Source organism: Oryzias melastigma, linkage group LG7 (assembly GCF_002922805.2).
Source record: "Oryzias melastigma strain HK-1 linkage group LG7, ASM292280v2, whole genome shotgun sequence".
Lineage (NCBI taxonomy): Eukaryota > Metazoa > Chordata > Actinopteri > Beloniformes > Adrianichthyidae > Oryzias > Oryzias melastigma.
In genome coordinates this window covers 558,459-585,915 of record NC_050518.1, presented here as the reverse complement: position 1 = coordinate 585,915, position 27,457 = coordinate 558,459, and the positions used below count along the sequence as shown (strand labels likewise).

Below are 27,457 nucleotides of genomic sequence, written 5' to 3'. Positions count from 1 at the left end.
ATATCGACTTTTATTTTGAATTATGAATCACAAAAGCTTTCATAGAAACATGTTGTAGTGAACACTTTCACAGCATGTAATGCTTTGTTGACACCGAGCATGTGATGTGTATTCTTGAACATACGTTTAGTCCATGCTGTTCACACTGGACAAACAGGGAGGTTTGTTATGAAATGTCAAAGCAGTTCAAATCTTGTGAAAATGGCTCCAGGCTTTCTTTTTTACAACTCTGTTGCGATATTTGAAAGACTTAGTGTCATAATTCCAGACGTACACAAACCATAATTATTAATTTCTCCTTCACGATCAATTTTCAAACGGTTGTTACTTCTGTGAACTAAAGGGTTACGTCACTACCAAATCAGAGTCCCTGATTGGTCACAGTTTGACCAACTTTCAAAGCATCTTCAATGGTCGCTCATTTTGTATGTAGAGTTCAAAAACGATCATAAAAACTAGCGTTGGGACGAGTGAACTTGACTGTTTTAACATTGAGCCCAAAATGTACATTTATGCGCATTTACATAGACTTTTCACAGGAAGTGGTCCCCACTGCCAAGGGCAGTGTGAACGTTGCTAAAGGGTTAATGAGACGCAGGTGTCGTACGGATTTATCACTTTTTTAGACTCCTTCAAACCCTGTCCGTCAGTGCTGTTCAAGTGTGGGGTCAGTACTTGCATCTTACCAACAACTAGAGTACAGTGTAAAGGGCACCATACCACAGCATCATCCATACAACTTCCATTTCTCTTATGAATACTTCACCACATATAGTGTTACGCTCCATTTTTCAAGACCTCCCTTGAGGTGTTTGTACGATCCTCAAGGGAACTGCAAGACGCACTTCCTGTAAGATGGCGCCACTCCTCTGCCACCCTCAACTGACTTGTGTTGCATGTGACTAAGACCTCAATGATATTTTAAATCATAAATCTATTGTGCATGATGATGTAATCTTTTTCTAATTGTATTATTTAAATCATATTTTTTGTTACATGGTACAAAAAGACAATCACCAGTGAAAATGGTGACCTTTTTTACACAAATTAACTGTCACAACAGTTTTCTTTTAGCCTAAATGTTTATTATTGCTGTCATAAATGTGAGGTAATTATGTAATAAAACTTTAAACATTAACTTAGACATTTACTTTTACTACAGTAAATTTGATTTGAAAACCTTTTTTCATTATGTTTAATTGATTTGAAGTACTTTTACTTCACAGTTTTGGGATAATCTCCCCTCCCCTGGTGTACAGTCACGTGACAGACCCAAGCTCGCGGGTTTTGACCCCCCACCTCCATATGCTCCTGGCTTCAGACGGAACTTCCCCTCTATCAATCTAATCCCGGCCGCTGATGAAGGATTACAGCTCCCTTGTGCTGCTTATTTGCCGCGCGGCTGTTGTGACCTCGGGCTTGTGTGCGCGCGCCAGCCTGGCGCGCGGGGACAGCTTCAAGCATTTGAATAGACGTTTCTGCGCAACATGCAAATGCGGCTGCGCTCTCGATCTCAGCGCGCGCGGCAAGTGAAGGTGAGCAACTTGTTTCATTTTTCTATTCCTAATTTTTACATTTATTTTATTTTATTTTAAGAATAAAAATACTTGTATCTGTGGCGTCTTTACGCCCACTCATATTTATAAAAAAAAAAAAAAAAAGAACAGGGGTGGGTGCAGCCCCTCCAGTGAAAACAAGAAGTCAGCTGAGCTGCTGTGGTTCCTCTTCAGCAGTGAAACGCACTCCACTCCACGCACTTCCTCCTCCGACAGCAGTCCACCGCGCGTGTCTGCGCACCTTGATCCTGAGCGGGAAGGATGGAACCCCCCAAACAGACGTGAGGAGTACGGACCCCCCAGTCGCCTTCATCCCCACAGTTAAAAAAAGAAAAGAAAAAGCGAGGAGAAGTTTCTGAGAGGTAGTGAAGCGGCGCAAGCGCGGTGAGTGTTCTCTTTACTGACTTTGATGCTCTGGAAACCACTTTCAAACACGAGAGACTTAAAAGCACTTTAATAAAAAAACAGTCAGTAGAATAAAAAGAACATAAATGACGATTTTCTGAAGGGTTTTAAGAAAAGGATGCCCTCATTCAAAAGAGGAACTTGAGGTTGTTCTTGCTGAAACATCCTGCTTCATACAAATGATATGTAAAGAAGTGTGAAGAGAAACTGTGTTATCTCACTGATGCGCATCGTTTTCTTCAACTGTTGTCTCTATCAAGGGACGCGTCGTGGCTCTCAGCTCCTCTGTTTACAGACAAACCCGGCAGTTTGGCTCCAGGGTTTGGTGGATGCTGTTCTGCTGAATGTTGCACCACGATGGTGACTCAAGCCTTCACGTTACTGCTGCGTGTTTTCCCGAATGTCCTCAGCAGAAATGGAGAGGGTCATTGCAGACAAAAATGTCCAGATGACTCAATGGTGTAGAAGGCTCAGGTGGTTCAAGAACATCCACCTTCACTGACTTTAGACCACAAGACATTCAAAAATGACTCACCAGATACTGAACAAAAATGATTTTAGAAGTTGATTCTATCTCGAGTCTGATTACAAACATGTCCAAAGTCCCCAACTACCTGAATTTTAATACAATTCAAACAAACTACTTTTCTTTTTTTTAAATACGCCAAATATGACATCACCCATTTGCCGAAGTAAAACATTTTACAAAGACTATTTATGAAACCACTGATTTCTGACAGTTAAAACATGCATTATTTACCTAAAAAATTTATTTTAATACATTTTTTCAGTGCATTTTGGTCTACAATAAACCCTTTTCACTATGATGTGAGACAAAAAGGCGACATGACCCATCATGTGTAAGGTGACTTCCGGTTTATGGGTTTAGAACGACAAAGCTGACAGCTGAACACTGCGTAAAGCAATCTAATGTAAATATTAAAGGTAACCTAACCAATTGACATAATATATAGACTGCAGTCGCTCTGACGTCATGTGAAAAGGGTCTATCACCAACGTAATGAGCACTGATACATGTCGCACCCTGATCTTCAAGGCTACCCGATCATTCTGCGCATGCGCAAATATGACATCACTTCCTCTATGTGTCCAACATTGCGACAGTTGTGTAATTTAATATATATTTACTGCCGTAACTTGAATATTTTTTGAAAGTTTGTTGTTTTAATATTGTAAACCTTACAATTCATTATCAAAAAAGACAACTGCAGATTACTCCATAATGACACAATTTTATTTTTGATTACAGTGACAAAAAATAAAAGAACGTTGCCTAAATGCAACACTGTATAATCGAGTATTGCTGCCTTTACAGATAATGAAAATATGTGCACATGCACAGAGTGATTTGGGTGGGAAAATACATGAAGTTTTTCATAGAGACTTTTGGGATATTTTTAGGGCACTGGCTTTCAGAATTGTAGATTCAGACACGTTAAAAAAGTGGCAAACGCCAAACGTTCACTAATTGGAGAGTATTTAGGGAATTAAGACACATCAATGTTTCATCTAAGATTTTGAGTATTAAAATTTATGGTTAATTGCTTTTTGTCTACAAATCATGTTTGAAATACAAAGTACTGACAAAACTTTTCACCTCTGTAAAGTGTGTTGTGGCTGAAGCTGACGACTCCAGAATAGAATGAATTATTTTAGCTTGTCATTACCTGCCTCGACCTTTGCTCATCTAAAAATATGGAGCATGAGAAAATCTGAGATATATACCTGAGTCAGTTCTGTTGTAACAGAAAATACAACAATAATCTCCTGGTGTGTTTTTTTTCTCAAATGGCCTTACATCAGGCCACCTGAACTCCATAATGTGACTGTAACAAGGGCTTTCACTGGGAAAGGAAAATCAGGAAATTTGCTTAGAGGTGAAGCCACAAAAATGAACGTCGGCTCCAGACATGCAAAGAAGTTACACGTAATTCAGATCATTCTAGTTTCCATATTTTTACAGTAACGTATCGAAGCAATATCATTGTTTCGAGCTTTTCTTAACCCTCTGCTACCGAAAATGCCCCACAGTATTTGAGCTACCATAACTCTCTGACCGTTCACAAAACTAACATCAATCCAATCAAATTTTGAAGATGGGGAAAAGCAGCTTTGCTCTGATATGGAAAACTTAACGGTAGTAAAGTGTTTACATAATTTTCTTTCAGAATTTTTCACCAATATGTAACACATTTCAGTTGTAAAGTGCTCACGCAACTCGCCGATTTTCTCCATGTCAGTGTCCATTGGTATTACGGTTATTTTGTAAACAGCCAAAGAGTAATGACAGCTTGAAGAACGCGTGTTTTTTCCTGTCACTGGAGGTGTTAAAGGGTCAGCACAAAGAATTAGCTTCAGCATCGGGAACCATTTGAATCATGTGAATTGCACAAATGCATAAAGAATTAGCATCAGAATCTGTTGGGATTACGTTTTTTTGCGTCACTACTGTAAAGTGTTGCCTGTCGGCGCAAAGAATTAGCTTCAACATTGGAATTCATTGGAATTTTGTCAATTTTGTAAATGATCAAAGATATATGGTAGTTGAACGAACTTTTGACACTGTGCTGTCTCCGGCGTCAGCTTTGTTGTTAAAGGTTCAGGGCAGAGTTTTAGCTTCGGCATCAGAATTACGTCAGTTATGTAAACGTTCTTTACTACTGTAAAGTGTTGCATAACGGTGCAAAGAATTAGCTTTAGCGTCAGAAATATGTCAATTGTGTTAACGTTCTTTACTACTGGTAAGTGGTACATAACAAGTCAAAATATGAACTTTACAGTCAGAATTACATCAATTATGTAAATAGTCTTACTATTGTTAAGTGTTGCATAATGACGCAAAGAATTAGCTTTAGCGTCAGAATTAAGTCAATTTCATAAACATTCTTTACTACTGTAAATTGTTTCAAAACAGCACAAAGAATTAGTTTTAGCATCGGAATTTGTTAGAATTACGTCAATTGCGTAAATGTTCTTTACAACTGTTAAGGTGTTGCTCAACCGCACAAAGAATTTAGCTCCAACATCACAATCCGTTTGTATTACATTAGTTTTGTAAAGGGTTGAAGAGCTATGCTAATTCAAAGAGCTAGTGTGAAAAGTTTTGAACGGCTAAGAATTATGGGAAAATTCACTTACAGAAAAAAGGCCATTTCAGGCTTGGAGTACCGTGTTTTGTTTTTTTATGTAAAAAAAAAAGAAAGCCCTGAGCTTTATGTAGTAAAAAGTTGCTTCACATGGGAGAACCGTCTACCGTTTACAGCTTATTTCATGTCTACAGCTGATAAATATGTGAACCATTTTTCAAATCTTGTAATCAAAATGTGATTTTTGTGATTCATAAGTCATTTTCATCTCAAAATTGATTTTCGTGCTGTAGTGTTTGGTCTCGATCAGAGATGGTTGTGACTTGTAGCTCACCATTGGAAACCTGTTTGAGAAGCTCAAAGGTTTTATAAACAACTTTTAATCTCAAACTGTACGGATTAAATTTGGATTTGATTTTAAACAAGATTAATCTAAGATTTTGGGTTTGAAAGGCTTTCTCTTAATTGGTTTATTAATGTTGTAAATCATTTTTTGTCCACATTAGAGAAATTTGTTTCATATTTGAGACACCAAGTCACAGAAAAAAAAAATCAACATGGGTTTGACCTTCATGAGCTGTAATGTTCTAAAAGCTGATAAAACATCTGAGACTCTTCTGAACAACTTTTAATGGTCAAACTATCTGGATTAAAATCCACAAAGGATTAATCTGGACATTCAAATCCCCCGGGATTACAAAAGTTTGAGGTCAGCAAAACTTCAGCTTCACTTTTGTCCACCAAAATTCTTCATTAATTTTAGACGTCACGTGTTTCCTTTCTGTCTTAATGTGACAGATCTTAAAATAACTTACAGAATGATGATCATGTGTTTCATCCGTTCATTAACGGTTTGAACCATAATAAATACTAAAATCTTGACAGTCTATAAAATTATTCTGAAAATATTCAACATATGTTGCAGCTATGAAGAATATGTCTTATAACAGGCGGGAGGTGGGGGTATTATGGTTTGGTTTCTGCTAATAATGAGCTCTCTTCAGTTGAAGTCTAAACAAGTCTTTAGAAATGAACAAATCAGCTGCAGGAAACAACGTTCTTAGATACAATGCATCTGCAGCTTGTTTACAAGCTTGTTACGCTTGTTTATCCTTTTTTTCTGTTGGTAACGAATAGCAAAACATTAAAATATCCCCCTTTTGCATTTATTCCATCGTGCCTCCACATGTGATTTCCTCACCTGAGGCGATGCACTCACCGTCTGGCAGCTTCCCAAACCCCCAAAACTTTTCCATCTGTGTGAAAAACCAGGAGTTATTTTTAAAATCTGTCTCGTGAGAGTGCGTCTCCTCTGATTGGCTGCGGGTTCATGCTTCCGCGGTCCATCTCTGTTCCACTGTAGCTCCTGTTGTATTGATGGCCTTTCCATCTGACTTCAGGCTGTGATGCTCATTTGCATCGCATTCTCCTGAATTTGGCATTTATTCTTATGGAGTCTTTGTGTTTCGAGTTGTAGGGCAGGAAGTATTAGCCGTAGTCATGACGAGTTTTCATAACAGAAAAAAACACTTTCAGATGATAACGCCAATGCTATAGCTCCTGTTTGACTACCATAACTGTTAAACCGTTTATGCAATTAATGTAATTCCAGCCGATGGAATTGCTGACAAAAACTCCTTTGCAACACTTAACATTGATAATGTGTTGCATTGCAAGCCGACATGAGAAGCCGCCCTTCTTCCTGTCAGAATTAGCTGTTTCATAGAGATCAAAGCGTTACGATATGTGAAAGAGCGTGTTATTTAAGTGTTTCCGACGACAACTTTGGTGTTAAAGGGTTGGTGTTGACATTCAGCATAAAGAAGTATCTGTCTGGTTGAAATGTTCTGACATTTATAACTCAACACATCTAAATTTTCACTTCTTCATGGTCTGTCTACCTGAACTGAATCAGAAACCTCAACTGGAATTAACTTCTGCCATTTCATGATGACGACTCTTTAGAGTCCCCCTCCGAAAATCCTGTTTTTTGAGTTTTTAACATGTCTCTGTGGCATTTTTCTTCTGAAAGAGAACAAATATAATAAGAAATTATTTCATTTTTGCATTTCCGAGTATTTCTCCTTTTAAATCAATCAAACTGTCTTGGACAGACTCTGTTTGAATGAATGATCTTCTTTCCATCAACAGCTCTGCTGCACATGCACTAAACCCTCATCTGTTCCTAGTGTCTAGTTCAGGTTCTGGAGAAGAGAAGATGGTATCTTCACATTGACTGCAGTCAAATGAGCCGCCGTTCACATTTCTGTCATGGGGAACGTTAAGACTTCTTTTTTATACAAAATCCAGACTCAGTACTGACCTGATCGTTTTACCTTTTTAAAAGTAATTTTAGCTGTTTAGTTGTTTCTGGTTTTCATGCAAAGCTAGGCCAACCAGCTCCTTTGGATGTTTGACGTTACAAACATAACAGTCTCAACAGTATTTGAGTTGGGCGGGTTGGACAATGTATTGAGAATAGATTACTTGTTTTTCTGTAAAGGTCTTTCAAACTGGTGTAAGAAGTGTCTTTTTTAAAAATTATTTTACAAAAAAAAATTTTCAACCAACCAAGTTATCTTTATTGTTTTAACCAAAACTTATTAAGTTGGGATAAAAAGTGGCTGACAAAACAGAAGTGAAACTTTCAGAAGAACATTCTCAGAAATCTGTTCTCCGTCTAAAATGTTGACATGGCTCTAAAGTCGCAGCTTAAGCCATTTTTCTTTTTAGAGAAACGTCTTTTTATAGAATCTAAAACAGAAAGCTCTGTGTAATATTTCTCACAGAAATAGCTCCAGGAGGTTCTCCTTATTTAATACTTAACCAGTGGATGAATGAGTCTCCTGACGTTCCGCGTAATGCAGGAATGTTTATGATCATTCCTGGAGAACTATTTGATAAAACCTTGTTTCATCTTTTTGAAAAGAAAGCTGCTCTTTAAACTGGAAACATGAATGAAGGACAAGTTTTTACGCAGTCACAGTGAAGCTTCAGCGTCACATTCACATTGTTTTTTTAAGTACTAGAAAGTGACTTGATCCCAAAGGCAAACCCAGGAAACCTGCTTTGACAGACATTCCGAGAGGGTCCCGAAAAGAGAGATGAAGGAAGTGAAATGTAACCACTTCCTGGGATTTCACATTCAAGTGAAACATTTTTCCTTTTTTGAGGACTTGGCACATGGCAAGAACGAAGCAGCAGTTTCATTTAAAAGCTCCAGGCTTTTGAACTGATGACGTCTGCGCTGTCAGCTCAGTCTCCGCTCCCGGTCATGTTTACTGGGCTCTGGGATGGAAGCGCTTGCGACAAACATGCAGTAATCTGTGGACTGAAGAGAGATTTGATCCAGCCTCTCCCTTGCGTCCTCTCCATCTGTGCAGCCACAGCTGCAAACCAGCGCAGCCCCGTGCCACCACAGACACTCTTTGTTCCCGCTCCTGCCTTCCTCCATTTATCAGTATCCTCATTTACCTACATAAAACACACAAACCGTTTGATGCAAAGATAGGAAGAGCAAATTCCCTCGACGCAAAATACAAGGTGACCTCTGTGGAGACACATTTGGAACCAGAGAAATGTTATTTATTTCCGTCTTTTGTGTGTATTTTTTAAGAAAAAGTTGAGATATGCATGCTCAGTGTGAGGTTTGCTTTTAGTTTTCCTTTCCTGTTTCAATTTGACATTATTCCCCATGCTCAGCCCAGTTTTTAGCAAAGAAGGAATGACTGTTTTTAACCTACAGCTGAACCAGACTCTTTGAAGAGAAAGCACATTCGCCTCAGCATGAGAAAGCAGGAAAGAGACAAGCATGAAAATACCAGAAGAACCTGCTTTCAAAAAAGACGCGGTCCAAATGGAAAACACGAGTGTCCAAGAAAATAGAGAAGGGAAGGTGTGTGATCAGGAAAGACGTCTAGTTTGTTCAAGAATGACCTCCAGCAGTCTAAGTCAACAGCAGCGTAACCTGCAGCATGGCTCTGAGTCATCAAAGCAAACTTTCACTCCATCAAAAGGGACAGGAAGTTAATGTCATGGTCTAGAGTGGTGCATCAGGCTGGACATGGACCCCAAAGAAGGAAAATCAGCTTTAGTTCTGACAAAAACAACAATATGAAAACACCCCAAAACAGACAATACCTTGTGGGCGGTACCATTACTATTTTAAAGGAAAAAAATGTCATTTCATCATCATGAAAGTTTCAGGAACCATTGCATGAAGAGGGCGTTTGATATGGGGTAAAAAAAACAGCAAATACTAATGAAGCATAACTTAGCATAACAGGAAGCTGGCCCTCGAGGCCTGGATTTGGGCCTCTCTGCTGTAGGTTTTCCAGAAAGCCTGCCTTATCTGCTGCTAATTTCCAGGATCAGGTATGTTTAGCCAATAAGGAGCTTCAATGGAAGGTTGGTTGGAAAACATGTAGGACACCGGCCCTCGAGGCCTGGATTTGAATACCCCTGCTTTAGGGTAATTAGGTGTTTACGCAATTAATCATAAACGATTAATATTGTAGCAGAAAAACTAGCTTGCGTCAATATAAAACACTTGACAGTATGGAAGAATTTATGCAAGTAACATGAACCAACTGACTCTGACACAGAGATTAGCAGCTTTTGCAAACATCTGACCATTTATGGTAGTAAAGTGATTATGTAACTAAAGCAAACTGATTCTGAAGCAGAGAAAATCAGTTTTGCTCCAATATTAAATATCCAAGTGATGAAAATCAACTGATTTTGGCATATAAAAAAACAATTTGCCATACTTTACAGTAGTGAAATCTTCGCCATCTATGTAAACCAACTAAGACACAGAGAAAAGCAGCTTTTGCTGATATGCAACACTTTAACACCTTGGAAATACATTATTTGCGTAAATGGTTAAAGTTACAATAGCTCTCTCTGGTCATCAGGGGTTAAGACACATGCATAGAAAACCAACACAAAATGCTGGACGTTTCCTCCGATCTATTCTCTACTGACTGTCTTAGCTGACAACAAATGCAGACATGAGACTCCAAAAACTGAAAGTCTTCAGGTTGAACACTTTGGTTCCACATTAGTTTGGGTTTTAAAATCAAAAAATGCCAAAAATAGTGCTGTGTTCCACAAACAAAATTCCCCAGCTGCACCTCACAAAAGAAGAAGTGAGACTCGTCCCTTTCCCATCAGTGTCAGAGTTCATTCTGCTGTGTGTGCTTTTCCATGACAGCTGATTTAAGGTCACTTTTTCAGCTCCTTCCATCACCTTTTTCACTCAGATGTTTGGAACGAGTCATTAGAGGCGAATGCTTCCTGCTATATTTCAACCTCAGTTCAACAGAATTTCTTCCTCCGAAACTAACATGTCAAAAATGTGGATTCTTTCTCTGACTTTGATCAGCTATTTTTATGTATTTCTGATTGATAGTGGATATTGTTCTACCAATTACACAGAGCTATGAAAAAAATCTATTTGAATGAACTTTAGTTCAAAGAAACACTTTTTTCCAGGTTAAATATAACTTGTTTAAACATGCAAATGAGCATTATGTTTGGTTTTGAACTGTTTTTGTTTAAACTAATTCCATATTTTTTTTTCTGTTGTTTGACATATTTAACATTTTTTGTTTTGAATTTTTTAGGAAGTGAGCTGTTATCATATTGCTGAGGCTCTGCTGTTTCCAACAACGTAAGGATGACCATTATAATTGATTAAAGCACAGATCTACATTTAATTTTGATTCATCAAAAAATAATAACACCGGAAAATAATTTGAACAAATGCATGAACTTTATTGTTGTCTTGGATGATTCACACTTCACTTTTTTCAGTTTGTTCCGGCTGACAAATAAAGAATTCAAGTAACTATTTCTTTACAAGAAAAACACATATTTTTAATAGAATTTATAAGGTAAAAAAAAAATATTGTATATTTTAGTCAACAAAATTTAATTTCTTATAACATTGTATGCATCTTTTGTTCTGTATTTATCTGACATTTGACATTTTTGACATATTTTAATCAAAATGTCTGAGTTAAACTCATTTTTATTTGAAAATCTCACTTTTAAGAACGTTTCTAACTATTAGTTCCTGTTGTGATGGAGTTAGAAAAGTCAAATTTGACCAAATGGAAATCCCTTTCGGTTTATTAGAGACTTCTGTGTCGGTATGATGATACCAGGCTGCTCTCACTTCTGGTTTCTCCTCCTTTCGGACTTCCCTTCAGACGGCATCATGGGCTGCATCGGCTCAAAGAAGGAGCAGGAGATTCCCATGAAGGAGAACGGCAGCAGCGAGCAGGGCCGAGCACCCCCCGGACACTATGTCAAAGACCCCACCTCCGGAAAGAAAGCTGTGAGTGCCATGATGCTGTGTCACCAACACACCCAAAAAAAAAAGAAGCAGAGCGGAAGTTTAAAAAACCTGAAAGAGTGACAAATGCAACTACAACAAAAAAAGGTGTTGCTAAATTTAAAATAAAACGGAATCGAGGGAAGGCCGTTTCCCCGGTCTCTGTACCAGGGAAAGCTCTGTTCCAAAACACGTCCGAGTGATTTGTTGCAGGTTTGCATACAGGCCAGACTTTGTTCTGTGGCATGACTGAAATAACTGCTGTGAGTGAGTGTGGTTCTTCTGGCCACTGCTTCCTGTGCTCTGACAGTAACATTTCTGATACCCTCTGTGAAGAAAGAGGAAGTGACAGAGGCTGAACCAGACCGTTCTGGCTCAGTCAAACAGAAATTCAACTCTTGTGTCAGAAATATATGGTGTTATCTTACAGATGTCTGCGATCGCAACACTTGACTGTTCTCTAAATACTTCCGTTTAGTTTATCGTGGTGACTACAAAAATTCTTGCAGGTCAGACACTAATTTGGAGCTTTTTAAACAAACTAAAAGGCAGCAAGTTGAGATAGCCTCAGACTTTTCTTTTTAAATGCTCGTTTCTCCACATTGCTACTTTGGACAGTGGGTCCTAAACGCCAGTCTTTTTTGACAGAGTTGTTGGTTATAAAGGTTGGATATGACAGTTTTTGAAAGGTGGGACAAGACTTTCAATTCAGTGATGATGGGGGATTCCCGGCCTATTATTTGTGGTTTTGGTGGTGTCACCATTGACTGTAAATGAGAACTGGACTGAGTTACCTCCCCCCCTGTTCCAAACAGGAAGTACCTGCTGGCTCCAAGAAGCCAAAAAAAGAGAAATAAACTGCTATTACTCAATTATATTTGTTAAAATAATCATTCTTTATTTAAAATGTTCCTGCTAATCCTATTTGTTCATGATTTTTTTTCTGTAGTCTAGTAGACAAATGCCTCAATAAAAGTAGGGGCTGGCCTCCACGTCCAACGGTCGAAACCTTTGACAGATTTCTTGTTGCCTACTTTCAAGTGGTAGAGGTGTGGACTTCCAACAAGCTCACTCTTGATTGGCAAGAGTGGTTGTCATAGCAATTGTGACTCAGACCGACTTGGATCAATCACTGCTGGCTAACAACATCTGGCTCCATCTGGCTCTAAATTGCGAAAAAAATGTGACTTCATTTGGTTGGAGCCAGAAGTAAGTCATTTTCTATGTGTGATGTCACACTAATTCAGTCCAGTTCCTGTACAGTTGATGAGTTTGACAGTACAGCTGTACTCTTTAGGGCAGGCCCGGCTCTGGGCTGTATGGCGCCCTAGGCGAAAAACGAATTTGACGTCCCATGAAGGCCTTAATTGTGGATGCTCCAAAAGGGCCCAAATTGGGACTCTCTTGGTTTCAAGGCAAACGTGCTGACTGACTGCGCCACCGATCAGGTGGTCATCAAGAAGAAAGTTGAGGGGTTTCAAATGTTAAAGGTGTTTGGGAAAAAAAGTCCCCTTTTTCAACCAGAATGCAGGGGGGAGTGAATTTCCAATCAATTTTATATAAGTAAAACAGACAAACGTCTGCTTTGAGCCCGTGTTTCCTCCTTTCTTTTTCATCCTTAAAGTTTTAAGGAAGCACGAACAGCAGCAACACTGCGCCCCTGTCCTACCCCCAACCCAGCTTAGACACCAGCAGCGACAGGAAGGGAGGGGCACTTCACTAGAGTTACTGATTACATCAAACTTGTGAAATATTTTATTTACGTCTCTTTTTTATGTTACTTTTTGTTTTACATGAAATGAGTGGAGTGTCAAACTGTTTAACACACAAAAAAAAGAAATTTAAATATAACCATTGCAATTTGGCGCCTCCTCCACCAGATGCTCTGGGCCGGGCCTGCTTCAGGGTATCTTGTCGCAGTCGTCAGACACGTTTTGGCCAGATCTGAACCAACTTTGGCAGCTAAGACCAAATTATGGCTCCACTGTGGAGCTGAGTTTTCTCAGTCTCATTACGTTAAGGCCAAAACTTGCCTCACATTTGATACCTGTCCAAAATATGTTACTATATTTTATTAACCATTACACCTGCGCTGTCACTGGTAAAACAGAAATAATACATTTTTTGGCATACCGTATCTCTGCGATGATCAGCCTATCAGCTGAGATAAACAGCATTTCGGATCGGCTTTGCACCAATATGCTACACTTTAGTAACATTACTAAAAGTGATGATCATTTTCTCCAAAACAAAATCAACTGAAATTACGTTAATTCTTTAAAATTAGCTGTTTCTAAAGCAGAGAAAAGCAGATTTGCTCTGAAATGGCACAAAGCTGCTTTTCTCCACGACGGAACCCGCTGATTCATTCATGGCTTAAGCACATCACTACTTCAATGTTGTATATCAGTGCAGGGCGGCTTTTCTCTACTTCAGAATCCACTGTAATGATTTTGTTAATTTGGGTAAATAGTTGTAAAAGTTATTGTAATCAGAAAAATGTCAAGACTCAAGTTAAAGCTTTGATGTTAAAGACCCACTCCAATCAAAATTGTCTATTTGGTGTTTTTAACTTGCTCTTACTTAAAATGGTGAACATGTATACTATAATTTAAGATGAAACCTGTCTTTTTTCTGAGTATTTCGTTATTCAAATCATAACCCGTGGTTTAAAAACTTCATGTTCATGATGAGCGACTTCGATGGGCTGCCGAAGTCTTTCTGCTCCTCTCCAACTCCAGTGCATCCAAGACTCTACGTCTGGATACCTTCAATATTGCGTGTTGTTTTTTTACTACACTAATGTTAGCTTGGGGTTGTGAGGAGCTATAAGCAAGCGGGAGTTAGTGTGAACAAAGGACTGCTAGGATATTAATGAAGGGTTACTTCCGCACTAGCAGTCCCGCCCACAACCCAGAGAAAATATGCCTTAAAAAACAACAAAGGCTTCTTGATTATATATATATAATTGCACTGGATCTTTAAAGAGTTATTAAAAATCTAATCTAAACCACAGTTTGGACACTTTTCAGTTTTATTAACACAAATCTGCCTTTTTTTTCTGCGGTTTTGTCTCTCTGAATTCATCTAATCTTCACAACTGCTGCAGAATTAGCACCTACGCCTGTAAAGCCATAATCTGGAATAGATAGGGAGGCCTTGTTTTCCAACTTTGGGATTAAGTGACCACAAATCCAGTGATTTTTAATAATGATAGCCTCAGGACAAGCGTCCCTCCTTCCCTCCCCCACGAGCAGCTGTTGTATCTGCGAGATGTTTCCAGGCAGTTTGGTCAGCCGTGTGTGAAAGCGAAGCAAAACAAATGAAGTTCTGACGGTTTGGGGTATTCCCTGGCCAATCAAACCAAGTCTGCAGGGCTGTTCTTGAGAGAAAGAATTAGAAATAATTTATTTTTTTGATTATTTGGGATGTTTATTTTAAGTAGGACTTATTTAGCAACCTACTTTACATTCACGATCCGTCTTGACTTACATTTTTTCCTTTTGGGTGCTAAATATTTTAATCAATATTAGATTAATGTAAAACCAAAGAGTTTTTACGTCCCCCTTGAATTATTTCCATGCATCAACCTGTCTTTTCTTTCTACAGGCCAAAAGCCCCGGAGCCAATGCTTCAGAAGGTGAGTTTATGTCTGCCTGCTTTTATAGTCTCAACTAAAACTGAACTAACGGGGCTGTAATTACAAACTCTGACACGGAGAGCGGATTTCAAAAACCTAAGAGGCAGAAAGGCCTCGTTTTTCAAGTCTGAAAGAGGAAGGAGACTCAGAGTGTCGGTAAAGAGCGATAAGCCTCTGAGCACGCCACACAGCAGACCCGTCCCACTGCTATTATTATCAAACGCAGGCGGAAGTCAGCCATGCACTCAAAAACCAAGGCCGACCCAGAGTTGGCGAGAAGAACAAACTTATCAGGCAGATAAGCCCCAATAAATACTCAGCTGATGTCAAGATATTGCCCCTAATAACACGTTTCTTACTGCATATCTTGACCATAGAATAGAAAAAATAAATACGTATCTATTTTGGTTTTGTTCTATCCCTATTTAGGTGAGAGTGTTGCCATTGCATTGTACGATTACGAGGCTATTCACGAGGGAGACCTGGGCTTCAAGAAGGGGGACAGGCTGAAAATCTTGGAAGAGTGAGTGGACTGCATTTTCCAGATTTTTCCTCCTTTATTTGCAGTATTTCTGAAACTTCTTTCGTCTGTCCTTCTCAGATCAGGGGAGTGGTGGAAAGCCAAGTCCATCAGCTCTGGTCAGGAAGGCTTCATCCCCAGTAATTACGTCGCCAAAGATACTCTGGAGACAGAAGAGTAAGTGTTGTTCAAAGATGGACACATGTAGGGAGGCTCTTATTTTATTCTGGTTTATTGTGGAATTCTTAGTTTCAGTGTGTTTAAGATTTTCAAATGCATTTTAATTAGATTTACATCAGAGTTTAACTGCAACATGCACAAAAGGAACAGCGCTCTCAATGGAAAGTGATGACGTGTGCAACTGCAGAAAAGGCTCGCGTGCTAACTGATCTGTTTCCTGTTGTTAAGGTGGTTTTTTAAGGGGGTAAGTCGGAAAGATGCCGAGAGGCAGTTGCTGGCCTCTGGGAACAAAGTTGGCTCCTTCATGATCCGAGACAGCGAGACCACAAAAGGTGAGAGAATTGGGTCCAGAAGCTGTTTCGACTGTTTCCTGAATGTCAGTCGTGGGCTAATTCAGGAGAGAATTCGGTTAAAAATGCACCAGAACCACAAGCATGTGGGGATTATTGACATTAATGACACCAGTCAGGAAAACACGGTTGAATGTGGTATGAAAACTGTTTTTCTAGTCATTTTGTAAATGTTTGGAGCACACAGCTCTGTGAGGCAGGACGAGACTGAGAGAAGAAACAGGAACTGCGTCAAACCCTGTGGACACATTTATTCATTTGAGTATTTTAATATCTAGTTTAAACATATTGAAATAAGAATGTGAAAAAAATTATATTAGAAGATTAAACAAAAAACTTTGTGTAAATTCCTTTTATTTTTCTAAAAAAAAAAAAAACTGGTGCTAAAATGAGGAGGATGTCCTATAGTTACGTTAATTTTTTTTATTTACACCAAAAAAATGTAAGATAATCTGGCCACAGAGAAAAAAAAATAGAAAAAGCAGCATTTTGCTGGCTTTTTCTCCAGTAAACAGGTGCAGTTATACAAATGTGAACACTTGTTAATATTGACTTGAAAGAAATAAAACGATTAACATTGTCTGTCCCATTTGAAGCTCATCTTGCACACTAAACTGTTAGACAGTAACAGCTTATTCACATTTAAAAACTTTAGGGTTTCCTAAAGTTTAGGAAATTTCCGCTTCTGGCTAGAGATGGTTTCTACTGCCATCTTGCATGTGACCCTCAAAAAATAGGCAAATGGGAATTGATTTCGTATTGTAAGAAAACCCCCTAAATTTTAATGGTTGCTTTACATTACTGGTAAATAGTAGTGGTGTACGGAAAAGTCAATTTGGCAATAAATCGTGATATTTCATTGGGTGATACTTGTATCGTTTTAATTCATCATTTAAGAGCGTTCGTCAGTATCTTACTTTTCTTTCCATCTACGCCTACGGCTAGCACCCTGAGTCTCTTTGAGCAGTTCTACACCAAACCAAAATGACAAGATCTCACAAGAACCACTTTGTGTTAAATTTTCAGTCAGCCTAGCAGTTTTTCAATTCAGTGTAAATTTTATTTTTTTCTTGCTATGAGACATGTACTTATTTGCTTTTACTTGGAATGGATACCGAAATGAAACTCTGTGCCAGTATCATATAAAAATGCGTATTGCAGCTTGGACAAAGCTTAGACTTAAAAAAATTAGTGGAAAATTGCTCTGATATAGTCTTGGAACGTATTGGGATAAGTATCGTATCATGAGGCGTGTATTGCGATATGTATCGTATCGCTAGACTCTTGCCAGTACAAACCCCTAGTAAATAGGCATGTGAAGTTTTTAATGAGCAATATTTTGTTTTCCATATTTATTTTTATGTAAAATGTTTACTTAACTTGGAAAATCATAAAATGTTAGAACATTTTTGTGAAAATGCTAGTAAAGTTTTGACAAACTGAAAACGCAGACATGTTCTTAAATCAAATACAATCATAAATTGTTTAATGTATAATGTCAGACTCTGAGAAACACATTGATTGAAACCACACTGTCATAAATTTGAAACGATTGTCAGACTATTTGTGCGGGTGCTTGCCAAGCTTTTATCAGATAAATAGACCATCTTTAAGTTAGGCCACAACCGTTTTATCAACACTCCCCCCTAAACCCACTGCAATCCATGATCTAGAGAGAGAAAGGAAAATATGAGATGTTTTTTTCATATCTGATAAATATTTCAGAGGCTTTCTATATTCAAACAGTCTTCTGTCTGTCTGGCTACCATCGCAAATGTCTTTAAAGATTTAATAATGCTAAAGGTTTTCTTGAAATTAAGGCAAAAAATATATCATATCATGACATGTCATGGAAAACATAATGCCTTTTAATGTAAGACAATACAATTTATTAGTATATAAAAAGCAGATACAGAAAAGAACATTGAAAATGGTAGCTATATGTTTTTAAGAGACAGTTTATGAAATTAAAAGAGAAAACAAAATGTATTTTCCTCTCTCTATCTATAAAGTAATTTATCCTAGCAGTTGAGTGAAGATCTGATTAAAATAAAGGGCCAACTAAAAAGTTGGGTGTGAAAGCTAAGCTGCATATCACTATGTCATCTGCATACAAAGTGATATTAGCAGGCATTGTGAAGATGGGGATGTGTGTTTTTAACATGCAGAACTCCATTGTGAAGGTCAAGCTCATTTAACTATTTACTTAATCATTTCCACTTCTCTGTTTTTGCTGCTGTAGTTTTAAATTGCTTGAAGAGTTATTTGAGTTTGTTGTTAGTCGTTCTGCAGAAACAAAAGAAAATCTCCTGAAGTAAACTCCCATCTGTCTCTGCAACCACAGGAAGCTACTCCCTTTCAGTGAGAGACCACGATCCCCAAGCCGGGGACACAGTTAAACATTATAAAATCAGAACACTGGATAACGGAGGGTTCTACATCTCACCCCGCATCACCTTTGGAACCCTGCAGGAACTGGTCGGCCATTACAAGAGTAAGTAACAACCAACCACATGTTTACTCTTTATTTTCATAGAAAAACTTCATGTCTGCCCTTCTGTTTTAGACTATTATTCTTAATTTAATTAACCAACTAAATAATAAATAAAAATAATTAGCTAAAAAGATTAAGTGTAGTTGGTTAAGACAACCAAAAGAAACCTGCTTAATTTATTCCCTGAAACACCCTTTGGTGGCTCAGCAAAACATGAAGCTATGATTAAAAAATGAAAGAAAAAAATATTTAGTAAAATTTGCTTTATCTTATTAGTTTTATTAGTTTATTAGTTTTATACAAAATCAGGCGCTATTAAGGCTGTTATTATAGCACATCACCAATTGGATAATAATTTTTGTTCGTCTTTTTAACAGGATGTTGTTTATTATCGCAAAATCTTCTGACAGAAGATATTTCTTTAAGCTTCTGACCACAGCCACTGCAAAAGTTTGATGATTGCTCAATCGACAGTTTAGACAAAATATCCTTTTGCTTTCCCTCTTCTTTCAAACTCAAATGTCATTATCCAATCAGACTTCTCCCGTAATATCTACCTTTTCCCGATTGTTTCATTTTTTACATTTAATTTTGATTTCTGGACATTTTTTTCAGAATGCTTTTTTTTAAGTTTTGATTTCTATCATTTTGCTTTAATTTCCATAATGTGATGTTGTTTTTTATTATTTGGTTTGCTTTTTAAATTGTTGTTGTGATTCTGTTTTTGCATTGAGTAACTTGTTCATGTCATTTGCACTTCAGGGCCTAAATTTAGGTGGAACAAACGTTGAGGGAAAGAAAACAATATTTAAATTTATTCATACAAATGCAAAAAATTAAGTTTCAAAGACATATTTTTTTTCCTCTAAAGACATTTAAAGAACTTTGAAGTTGAATAAAGTGACCCCCCCCCCATACACACATATATATATAGGAACCAGAGACCTCTGAGACACCACCCAGAGAGAGTGAGAGGGGCATTTTTTTGTTTATTTTATTAAATATTGGTAGATCTTTTGGAACTTGACTTGTCCACAACTTTTACTGTTATGGCTGAGAAACGCATAATTGTTTAGTTGAAATGTATTCTGGTATAATGACATTTTATATTACTATTTTAAATGTCAACAGAGCAAGGAGATGGTCTCTGTCAGTCCCTGACCTCCCCATGTCTGAGCCCAAAACCTGAGAAGCCCTGGGAGAAAGATGCATGGGAAATCCCGCGATCTTCTCTCAAGCTGGATAAGAGGCTCGGTGCTGGACAGTTTGGAGAAGTCTGGATGGGTGAGACACCTGTGCTTTAAACCAGGATTAAATAATCTACACCAGAGTTATGAAGAGGGAAATTACTCCTCTAATTGTAAACATTCATTTGTTTTTAAGCCACTTATAATAAGCACACCAAGGTAGCAGTGAAAACCATGAAGCCAGGCAGCATGTCTGTGGAAGCCTTCATGATGGAGGCTAATCTGATGAAGAGACTGCAGCACGACAAACTGGTTCGACTGAACGCCGTGGTCACCAAGGAGGAGCCCATCTACATCATCACTGAATACATGGAAAAAGGTACGCTGTGTGTGCTAGTGCGTTCTTGTTTTTGTTGAGCTGTGGGGTCTGAGATCCCTGATTCACTTCACAGTGTGGGGACCAGAACGATAATGAAGCCAGTTATCAAACTGATTATGGCCCCCTAGTGTTCAGTTTGAGTAGTACAAACTAATTAAAACTTAAGGTTGGATGACTCACAACAAATATCAAATGTTACAAATGGAATTTTCAACTTTCATACATCAATTTATTTACTTTAAAACATCTTTGTAGAAACACTCTGATCATCTTTTGATCTATGTAAAAAAAAGTATTGATCATTTCTATTGGTTGTTTGTTTACCTGCTCTATATGTTTTGTGGTCAACCTTATATTTTGTAACAAAAAATTCAATAAAAATTAAGTTTAAAAAAGAAAACAACTTAAAAATAGAAAACAAAACCACATAATGGAAGAAGAGATCTAATTGGAAATTTTAACTGTATAAAATAATCATATGAGTGTGCTTATGTGGACACAAAATCTTAGAAAATACAATTTTAGTAATCAGTCTGTGCGTGTTTGTGTGAATGTACGATTACAGGGAGTCTGCTGGACTTCTTAAAAAGTGATGAAGGGAACCGGGTTCAGCTTCCAAAGCTCATCGACTTCTCTGCTCAGGTGAGAAGGCTTCACTAAGAGTTAGATTTACATCACAGGTATTATTAATGTGTTTATATCATTTTCTTTTATTTGTGAAAATGTAAGTGATAACTTACTATTGTGCTGTGGCATTTTCGGAAATGTTACTATGGTCTGAACTATTTATATTTTTAGCTTAGCATTTTAGCAGGTTTTCCCTCCCTAATAAACGATTGCCACATTTATTTCAACTTTCTGAAATGCTATATATCAGAGGTGTGAAACTTATTCACACAAGGAGTCAAAATCCAAAACAAACCAAACACACGAACAGAATAAACATTTATTGAACACTGTAAAACAGAATTTTTTAAACTTTAAAACCATAACTTTTTTACTTAATTATGAACTAAATATATAGCATTACCTGGAATAATGCTAGTGTGAATACTGTAAGCTGAATTTGGCTGCTGAAGATGCTGAAATTGATAGCTAAAAGCGCTGAAGCTGATAGTTGAAAATGCTGAAGCAAATGGCTGAAAACTATTAGCTGAATGCCAAATTAGTCTAAAAAAAACTTAAGTTAGCCAAAAAAGCTAACGTGTAAATTTTAGCCTAATTCCAAAACAACCTAAAAAAAATTTAAAAAGAAAAGCCTAAATTAACCAAAACAGTTAGCATGTAGCCGAAATATTAGATAAACTCCAAAACAGCCCGAAAAATCTTAGTAAATGCCAAAATAGTCCAAAAATCTAGCAGAATGCCTATTTTTAAAACATAACTATGAATGAAAAAAAGCAGGAATATTATTTCAGAATAAATCAACTTCAACCTTAAATAACTTTTAATATTTTACTCTCCATAAAAATAATTTTTTTCAAAATTATGCAAGTTAGAAATAAGCGCAAGATAACATCGGGCCAATAATAACAGTAAAATAAAATGATCTGGAGGACCGGATAGAATTACCTGGAGGGCCGGATTCGGCCCCTGGGCCTTGACTTTGACACATTTGCTATATATGATTACAATCTGAAAATTAAATCAATAAACAGACAGGAACCTAAAAAAATTATCTGATTTCTATGGAGAGAAAATCATCACTCTTATATGTGGGTGCGTTATTCTTGATTTGTGTGTAACTTTGGATTTGTGTGTGCGTAATTCTTGATTTTTATTTCATACAATATATTTTGTGCAAAAGTAAAAAAAATATGAAATTCAAAATATACACGATACAATTTATACATGCACAACTTAAGATTGCAGAAGTTTGAAACTAACAGTACGCACAAATCTTTAAAAACTACGCTTGAACTGCTTGTTACGCACACACAAAACCACAAATCTGAGGTGAAACTCTTTTCACACCTTCAATACAGAAAAGATGAATCCATTAGTGATGCAATTAAATGCTGTTCGAATGCTGTGTCATTAGAGTTTTCTTTTTAGCCGCTTTGAACTTAGATTGTTAATATTATCCTGGGAAATTACATTTTCTCAGTTTCTTATTCAGATATGCTTTGATACTTAATACAAAAATATGTGTTTTTGTCTTCAGATTGCAGAGGGAATGGCTTACATTGAGCAGAATAACTACATTCACAGAGACCTGCGAGCCGCCAACATCCTGGTCAACAAGGCTTTAGTTTGCAAGATTGCAGACTTCGGGTTAGCTCGTATCATTGAGGATAACGAGTACACAGCTCGGGAAGGTAGGAATCCTTTCCAAATGTCATGCATAAGCATCCAAATAGATGTATTTAAGAAACAAAAAGCAGAAAATTCATTTGAAAAGCTGATATGTTTTTAATGGGATAACTCCAAAATGTATTATGTATTAACACATTTTTAGTGACAAAAAATAACTAATGCAGAAAAGCTTTTCAAAATGTAGTAGTAGTGGAAATAAGGTAAATTCATAATGGTAAACATAAATCATCAAGATGTAAAGTAAAAAAGAATTAGAGTCTGCAGTCATCATTTATGGAGTAAATTTTCCTGTTTTTGTCTCCATTTTTCATTTTTAAGCGCATTTTATCATCGTAATGTTTGTATTTGCAAATATTTTCTTGAGTGTTTTTCTTTCCACCTTTAGAGCTCTTTTTCTATAAAATACAATCAGTTTTGCTCCATTAATGATGGTTGTTGAACATACAGCAGCACTAAATTACAACTTAATTAAATAAAGTATAAGTAGTTGTGGTTTCGTGGAAATATGAAATTATACTGAGTGTCCAAAACACAGTAAATTGACGATAAAAATATATAACTATTATTTTAATGTACTTTAATCAACAGGAGCCAAATTCCCCATCAAGTGGACCGCTCCAGAAGCCATTAACTACGGCTCTTTCACAATTAAATCTGACGTCTGGTCTTTCGGGATTCTGCTGACGGAGATCATCAGCTATGGACGCACTCCATACCCTGGTAAGAATGCAGAACGTTTCAAGTTCCGACTGTGGCTTTTGAAGCTCCTAAAATATTTAGACCCAAACAGCAGCTGTTGAAGAAAATGGTAAAAATCCAGTTATAACGAGCTGTGTTTCTGCTGGTCTTCAGGGATGACTAACCCAGAAGTGATCCGCTCCCTGGAGAAAGGCTACCGAATGCAGCGCTTGGAGAGCTGTCCCACCGAACTCTATGAAATAATGCTGGAGTGCTGGAAAAACAAAGCCGAGGAGCGTCCCACCTTCGACTACCTGCAGAGCGTTCTGGAAGATTTCTTCACAGCCACAGAGAGCCAGTATCAGCAGCAGCCTTGAGTCGCAGCACATTTGTTTCTTTTATGTGTTTAGTACGTTTTGCATCCCCAGGTGATGGTCAGGACACCGAGCCCTTTCATTTATCCCTCTCTGTCTTTTCATTAAAAAACAGAAAAAAATGTCTAAAAATCACACAGCGGTCATTTTCCATGCATTCAGGAATAAGCAATAAGGAGTAACCACTGTTTCATTTCATTACCTCTTAACTAAAAAAAAGTTGATATTTTTATATTTAAAAATATGAGATTTTATCACCAAAGATGTTTTTTTTTTCTTTTTGGAAGAAAAATAAACCATCTGTCTGAAAAAAGTTAGATCAACAAAAATTTACACCAAACGTGATTTTAATGTTAAATCATTATACAGATGTAACTAATGTTCAGCATCAGGCGCCACGGCCTGTCTGTAGCACATTAATGTGAAAATTCTGACGTTTCCTGAGTTCAAATATCTGAACTTTGGCGAATAATTTGTTTCACATCAACCAGTCAGGAACTTCAGCCTGATGATGATGTCATTAGCGGGTGGAGTCCAACATGGAGGAGAATCTGATCATTCTCATTGTTGGAGACAACAATAAAAAGGTCGTGTAATTTTACTTTTTTTATTTTCAACTTCATCTAAAAGTCCTCAGATAGTTGTCAAATTGGGTCACAGAGAGACAGAAGTACTGCTGAAAGTGGCCACCATTGCAGTAGCTGGTGAATCTCACTGTATTGACAGTCTCTGAATGAACCCAGACTTAGAGACGAGATTACAGACGCTGTGTCTTCGGTGTGGCAATGAGACTAAAAACTGTTCACAGTAGCCCCTCCCACATGTGGCGATTTATGAACACATTTTTGGACAAGCGTCAAGCAGCAAATTTGATGCACATGTTGAAAAAATATGAAATATTCACTGATGTGACAGCAAAGATTTTAACTTCTTACTATTTACCAGTGATACGAATGTGAATTACCTTTTTATTTTTCACCTTGTCCTCTTGGGTTTGGAAATCTGTCCTCCATAAATCACGTCCTTTTATCGGTTCAGTAAAATCCGGCTTTCCAAAATCCAGTTTTTCCAAGCAGTTTGGGTTGTTAAAAATATTCAGACCCAGCTTACTGTAAATATTTTATTACATCGAATGTTTTATTGCGCCTTGTTTCAAATCGTTGGGAATGGGACCATAATTCCTGCCATTTATTCCAATGCATCAGCTTTAAACCAGCTCCTTTTTCCAGCTGCAGGCATATTTAAACCTCATGCACTTGTTTATAATTTTATGATTCTATTTTTCTTTCTCTATTTAAACAGAAAACGCATCATCACTTGGTTTTGCTATTTCATCTACTTTTTTGAGTTTTTTTAAACATCAGTTTATAATAGATTTGTTTTTCCTTTGATAAAAAGTTCTGTTTATTTTCACCTAAAATGGAACACAAATATCTGCAAAGCAATCGTGCAAACCTCCGATCGGTCTAATCAATCAAACTGTGGCATCATCAGGACTTCTGCTAGCAAAAACATTTCCATTATACAAACAGTTTTCCAAAATGGCACTCTTTTAGTTTAAAAGAAGCATTGCAGCTCATAAATGCCTTATTTCTTCTACTAATATCATATGTCAACATGTATATTATAATGTTTTCAAAATAAAATGTGGGTTGCAAGGCAGAAATTCCTTTTCTTGTCGCCACAGCAAAGAGTAAAAACAGTTTTTTTGAACATGAAATAATTTGAAGGCTTTTGTCTCAGAAAAACTCTTAGCAGTTGTTAAATTTAAAGATGAAAATCATTGTTTATTCAGACATTGTGGTAGGACACAGAAAGGTTGTCATTTATTTTTATTTTTATTTTTGCAAATCTTTTTTATTATATTGAATTGTGCTTATTTTACCACACAGTGCCTTCTCAAATTGGAGATAATACAGTAGCTGGTCCTCAAAGTGTCGCAGAATTTTAGTGTTTTTCAATTAAAATATATATTTTTATTGCTGTGTAACTTATTCTTAAAAGATGCATAAATGTGCAAAGCTGAATCTAAAATGTACTTATTTCAATAATGTGGTGACTGGAGCAGCATTTTATTCCCAAGAGCTTTTTTATGTTAGAATGTTTATGTTAATAACTAATGACTGCAACTTTCTCCTTCACTGCAGCATCAATGTCTTTCTCGTATATTATTTGAATCTTCATAATGTTTTTTGCACATTTAAACTGTTTGGTGACATCAAATCAGAGAAATTTAAAGGGAAGACGTAAGAATGCAATAATTGATTATTTTGTTCTGGCTTATATTGACCAACTATCAAAATCTGTGAGCCAAAGATCTGAGAGGTTTGCGCTTTTCTTAAATTATTATGATTAAAAGAATTTGCAAAGTTCTGTATATAATCATAGGAATATGTTTATTTTTGTTCATTTTCTCTACCAATATGAATCTTTTTGCAGCATCTGCACTTAAAATGTTGAAATAAATAGTTTTGAAAGAACAGCAAATGTGTTATTTATTTTTTTGTTTTTATCTATTGTTAGAAATGTGTTAATTCCTAAAAGAGTCACACAATGAAGTCATTGGAAAGAGTAACGGAAGCTAGAGTTGTGCTCATAAGTTTACCTACCCTTGAAGAAATTATGAATCTTGGTCATTTAAGAATGTGAATGACACAAAAGCTTTTTTTGCACTTTTAGTTAGTAGTTGAGTGAAGCCATTGACTGTCAAAAAATTCTTCAGAAATTCAACAGAAGCTGCCCAAATGACCCTGTTCAAAAGTTGAAATCCCCTGATGACTTTGTTCTGATCCACACAAGCTGATACAAATGGGTTTGAATGACACCACCAAGACCAAAAGGTCTCGGTGGTTCTGGGCTCCCAACAGACCTTTACATCCTTCATCCAGTGCATTTCTGGATCCAGAGTCATGAGGGAAGCTATAGAGCTGTCAAAAGATCCATGGGGAAAGGTAACTGAACTGTATACAAGCGGAAAGGGATATAAGAAGGTGTCCAAGGAACTTAGAATGCCAGTCAGCAGTGTTCAAAGTTTGATGAGGAAGTGGACAATTAGGGGTTCTTTTGAAACCAAACCACAATCACAAAAATGTCTGCCACAACTGTCAGAAAAATTGTTAGGAATGTGGATGTTTCAAGATGTACATTTAAGAGGCAGCTGAAGAAAACTGGGCGCATGGTCAAGTTGCCAAAAGAAAACCTTTATATGCAAATGCCACAAAATGCCTCACTCAGAAGACACCAAACAGCACACAGCCTTCAAACATGGAGTGATGAGAGCAAGATTGAACTTTTTGGCCGCAACCATGAAGTGCCTAGAAACATTAGTCTTCAGCCACATCAACAGCATGGTCCCAGATACAATCAGCCCCCTCTAATTTGCATACCGCCCCAACCGATCAGTGGATGATGAAGTACCAATAACCCTCCACCACACCCTGCACCACCTGGAGAGCAGCAGAGTGTACCCCAGGATGCTCTTCCTGGATTATAGAGTCCTGGAAAATATAACTAGTTCCGTCATAATTCAGATGATACACAGTCACTAATGCTGTAATGGTCTTTTACTTCAAGTATAGAAAGTCGACGTCATACCAAAACATGAAAATAATTTAATAAAACTATATTTAATGTACCGGTACTTATATTTCATTTTCTTTTTCTTTTTAGCAATAATTGTTTGAATCATAAATGATTACAGCACTTGAAGGCAATAGGTTTTCCAAAATCAATCTAAATTGATCAACTGAGTCCAAATGCAAAATGACTAAAACACATTGCTGAGGGAAATGGCAAAAAGGGAAGCCTAATTATGCTGAAAAGAGTGTAAGATTTGGTGTACCACAAAAATGAGGATCTCAATAACCATTGGTGTTATAGTTGTTAGGTCTGCCTTGAAATAGAAATCTAATCTCTATGGGATTTCCTGGTA

The 27,457-nt window shown here is 37.2% G+C and overlaps 1 protein-coding gene across 3 annotated transcripts; it reads left to right on the top strand.

The window, feature by feature from the left end:
* The first annotated feature begins 1,117 nt into the window (after positions 1-1,117).
* Positions 1,118-26,008, top strand: hck (HCK proto-oncogene, Src family tyrosine kinase). 3 transcript variants are annotated; one of them, XM_024293897.2, is made up of 15 exons: positions 1,118-1,535; positions 1,734-1,940; positions 10,696-10,742; positions 11,284-11,411; positions 15,018-15,048; positions 15,478-15,571; positions 15,650-15,745; positions 15,977-16,080; positions 18,443-18,592; positions 19,724-19,876; positions 19,976-20,158; positions 20,724-20,800; positions 22,323-22,476; positions 23,063-23,194; positions 23,327-26,008. In XM_024293897.2, exons 4-15 carry the CDS (start codon positions 11,292-11,294, stop codon positions 23,527-23,529), a joined length of 1,497 nt encoding a protein of 498 aa, XP_024149665.1. In that variant the 5' UTR covers positions 1,118-1,535; positions 1,734-1,940; positions 10,696-10,742; positions 11,284-11,291; the 3' UTR covers positions 23,530-26,008. The 3 variants fall into 3 exon arrangements, with proteins under 3 accessions (XP_024149665.1, XP_024149666.1, XP_036068522.1); XM_024293898.2 differs by having other exon boundaries at positions 1,731-1,940; XM_036212629.1 differs by having other exon boundaries at positions 1,118-1,940.
* The last annotated feature ends 1,449 nt before the right edge of the window (positions 26,009-27,457 follow it).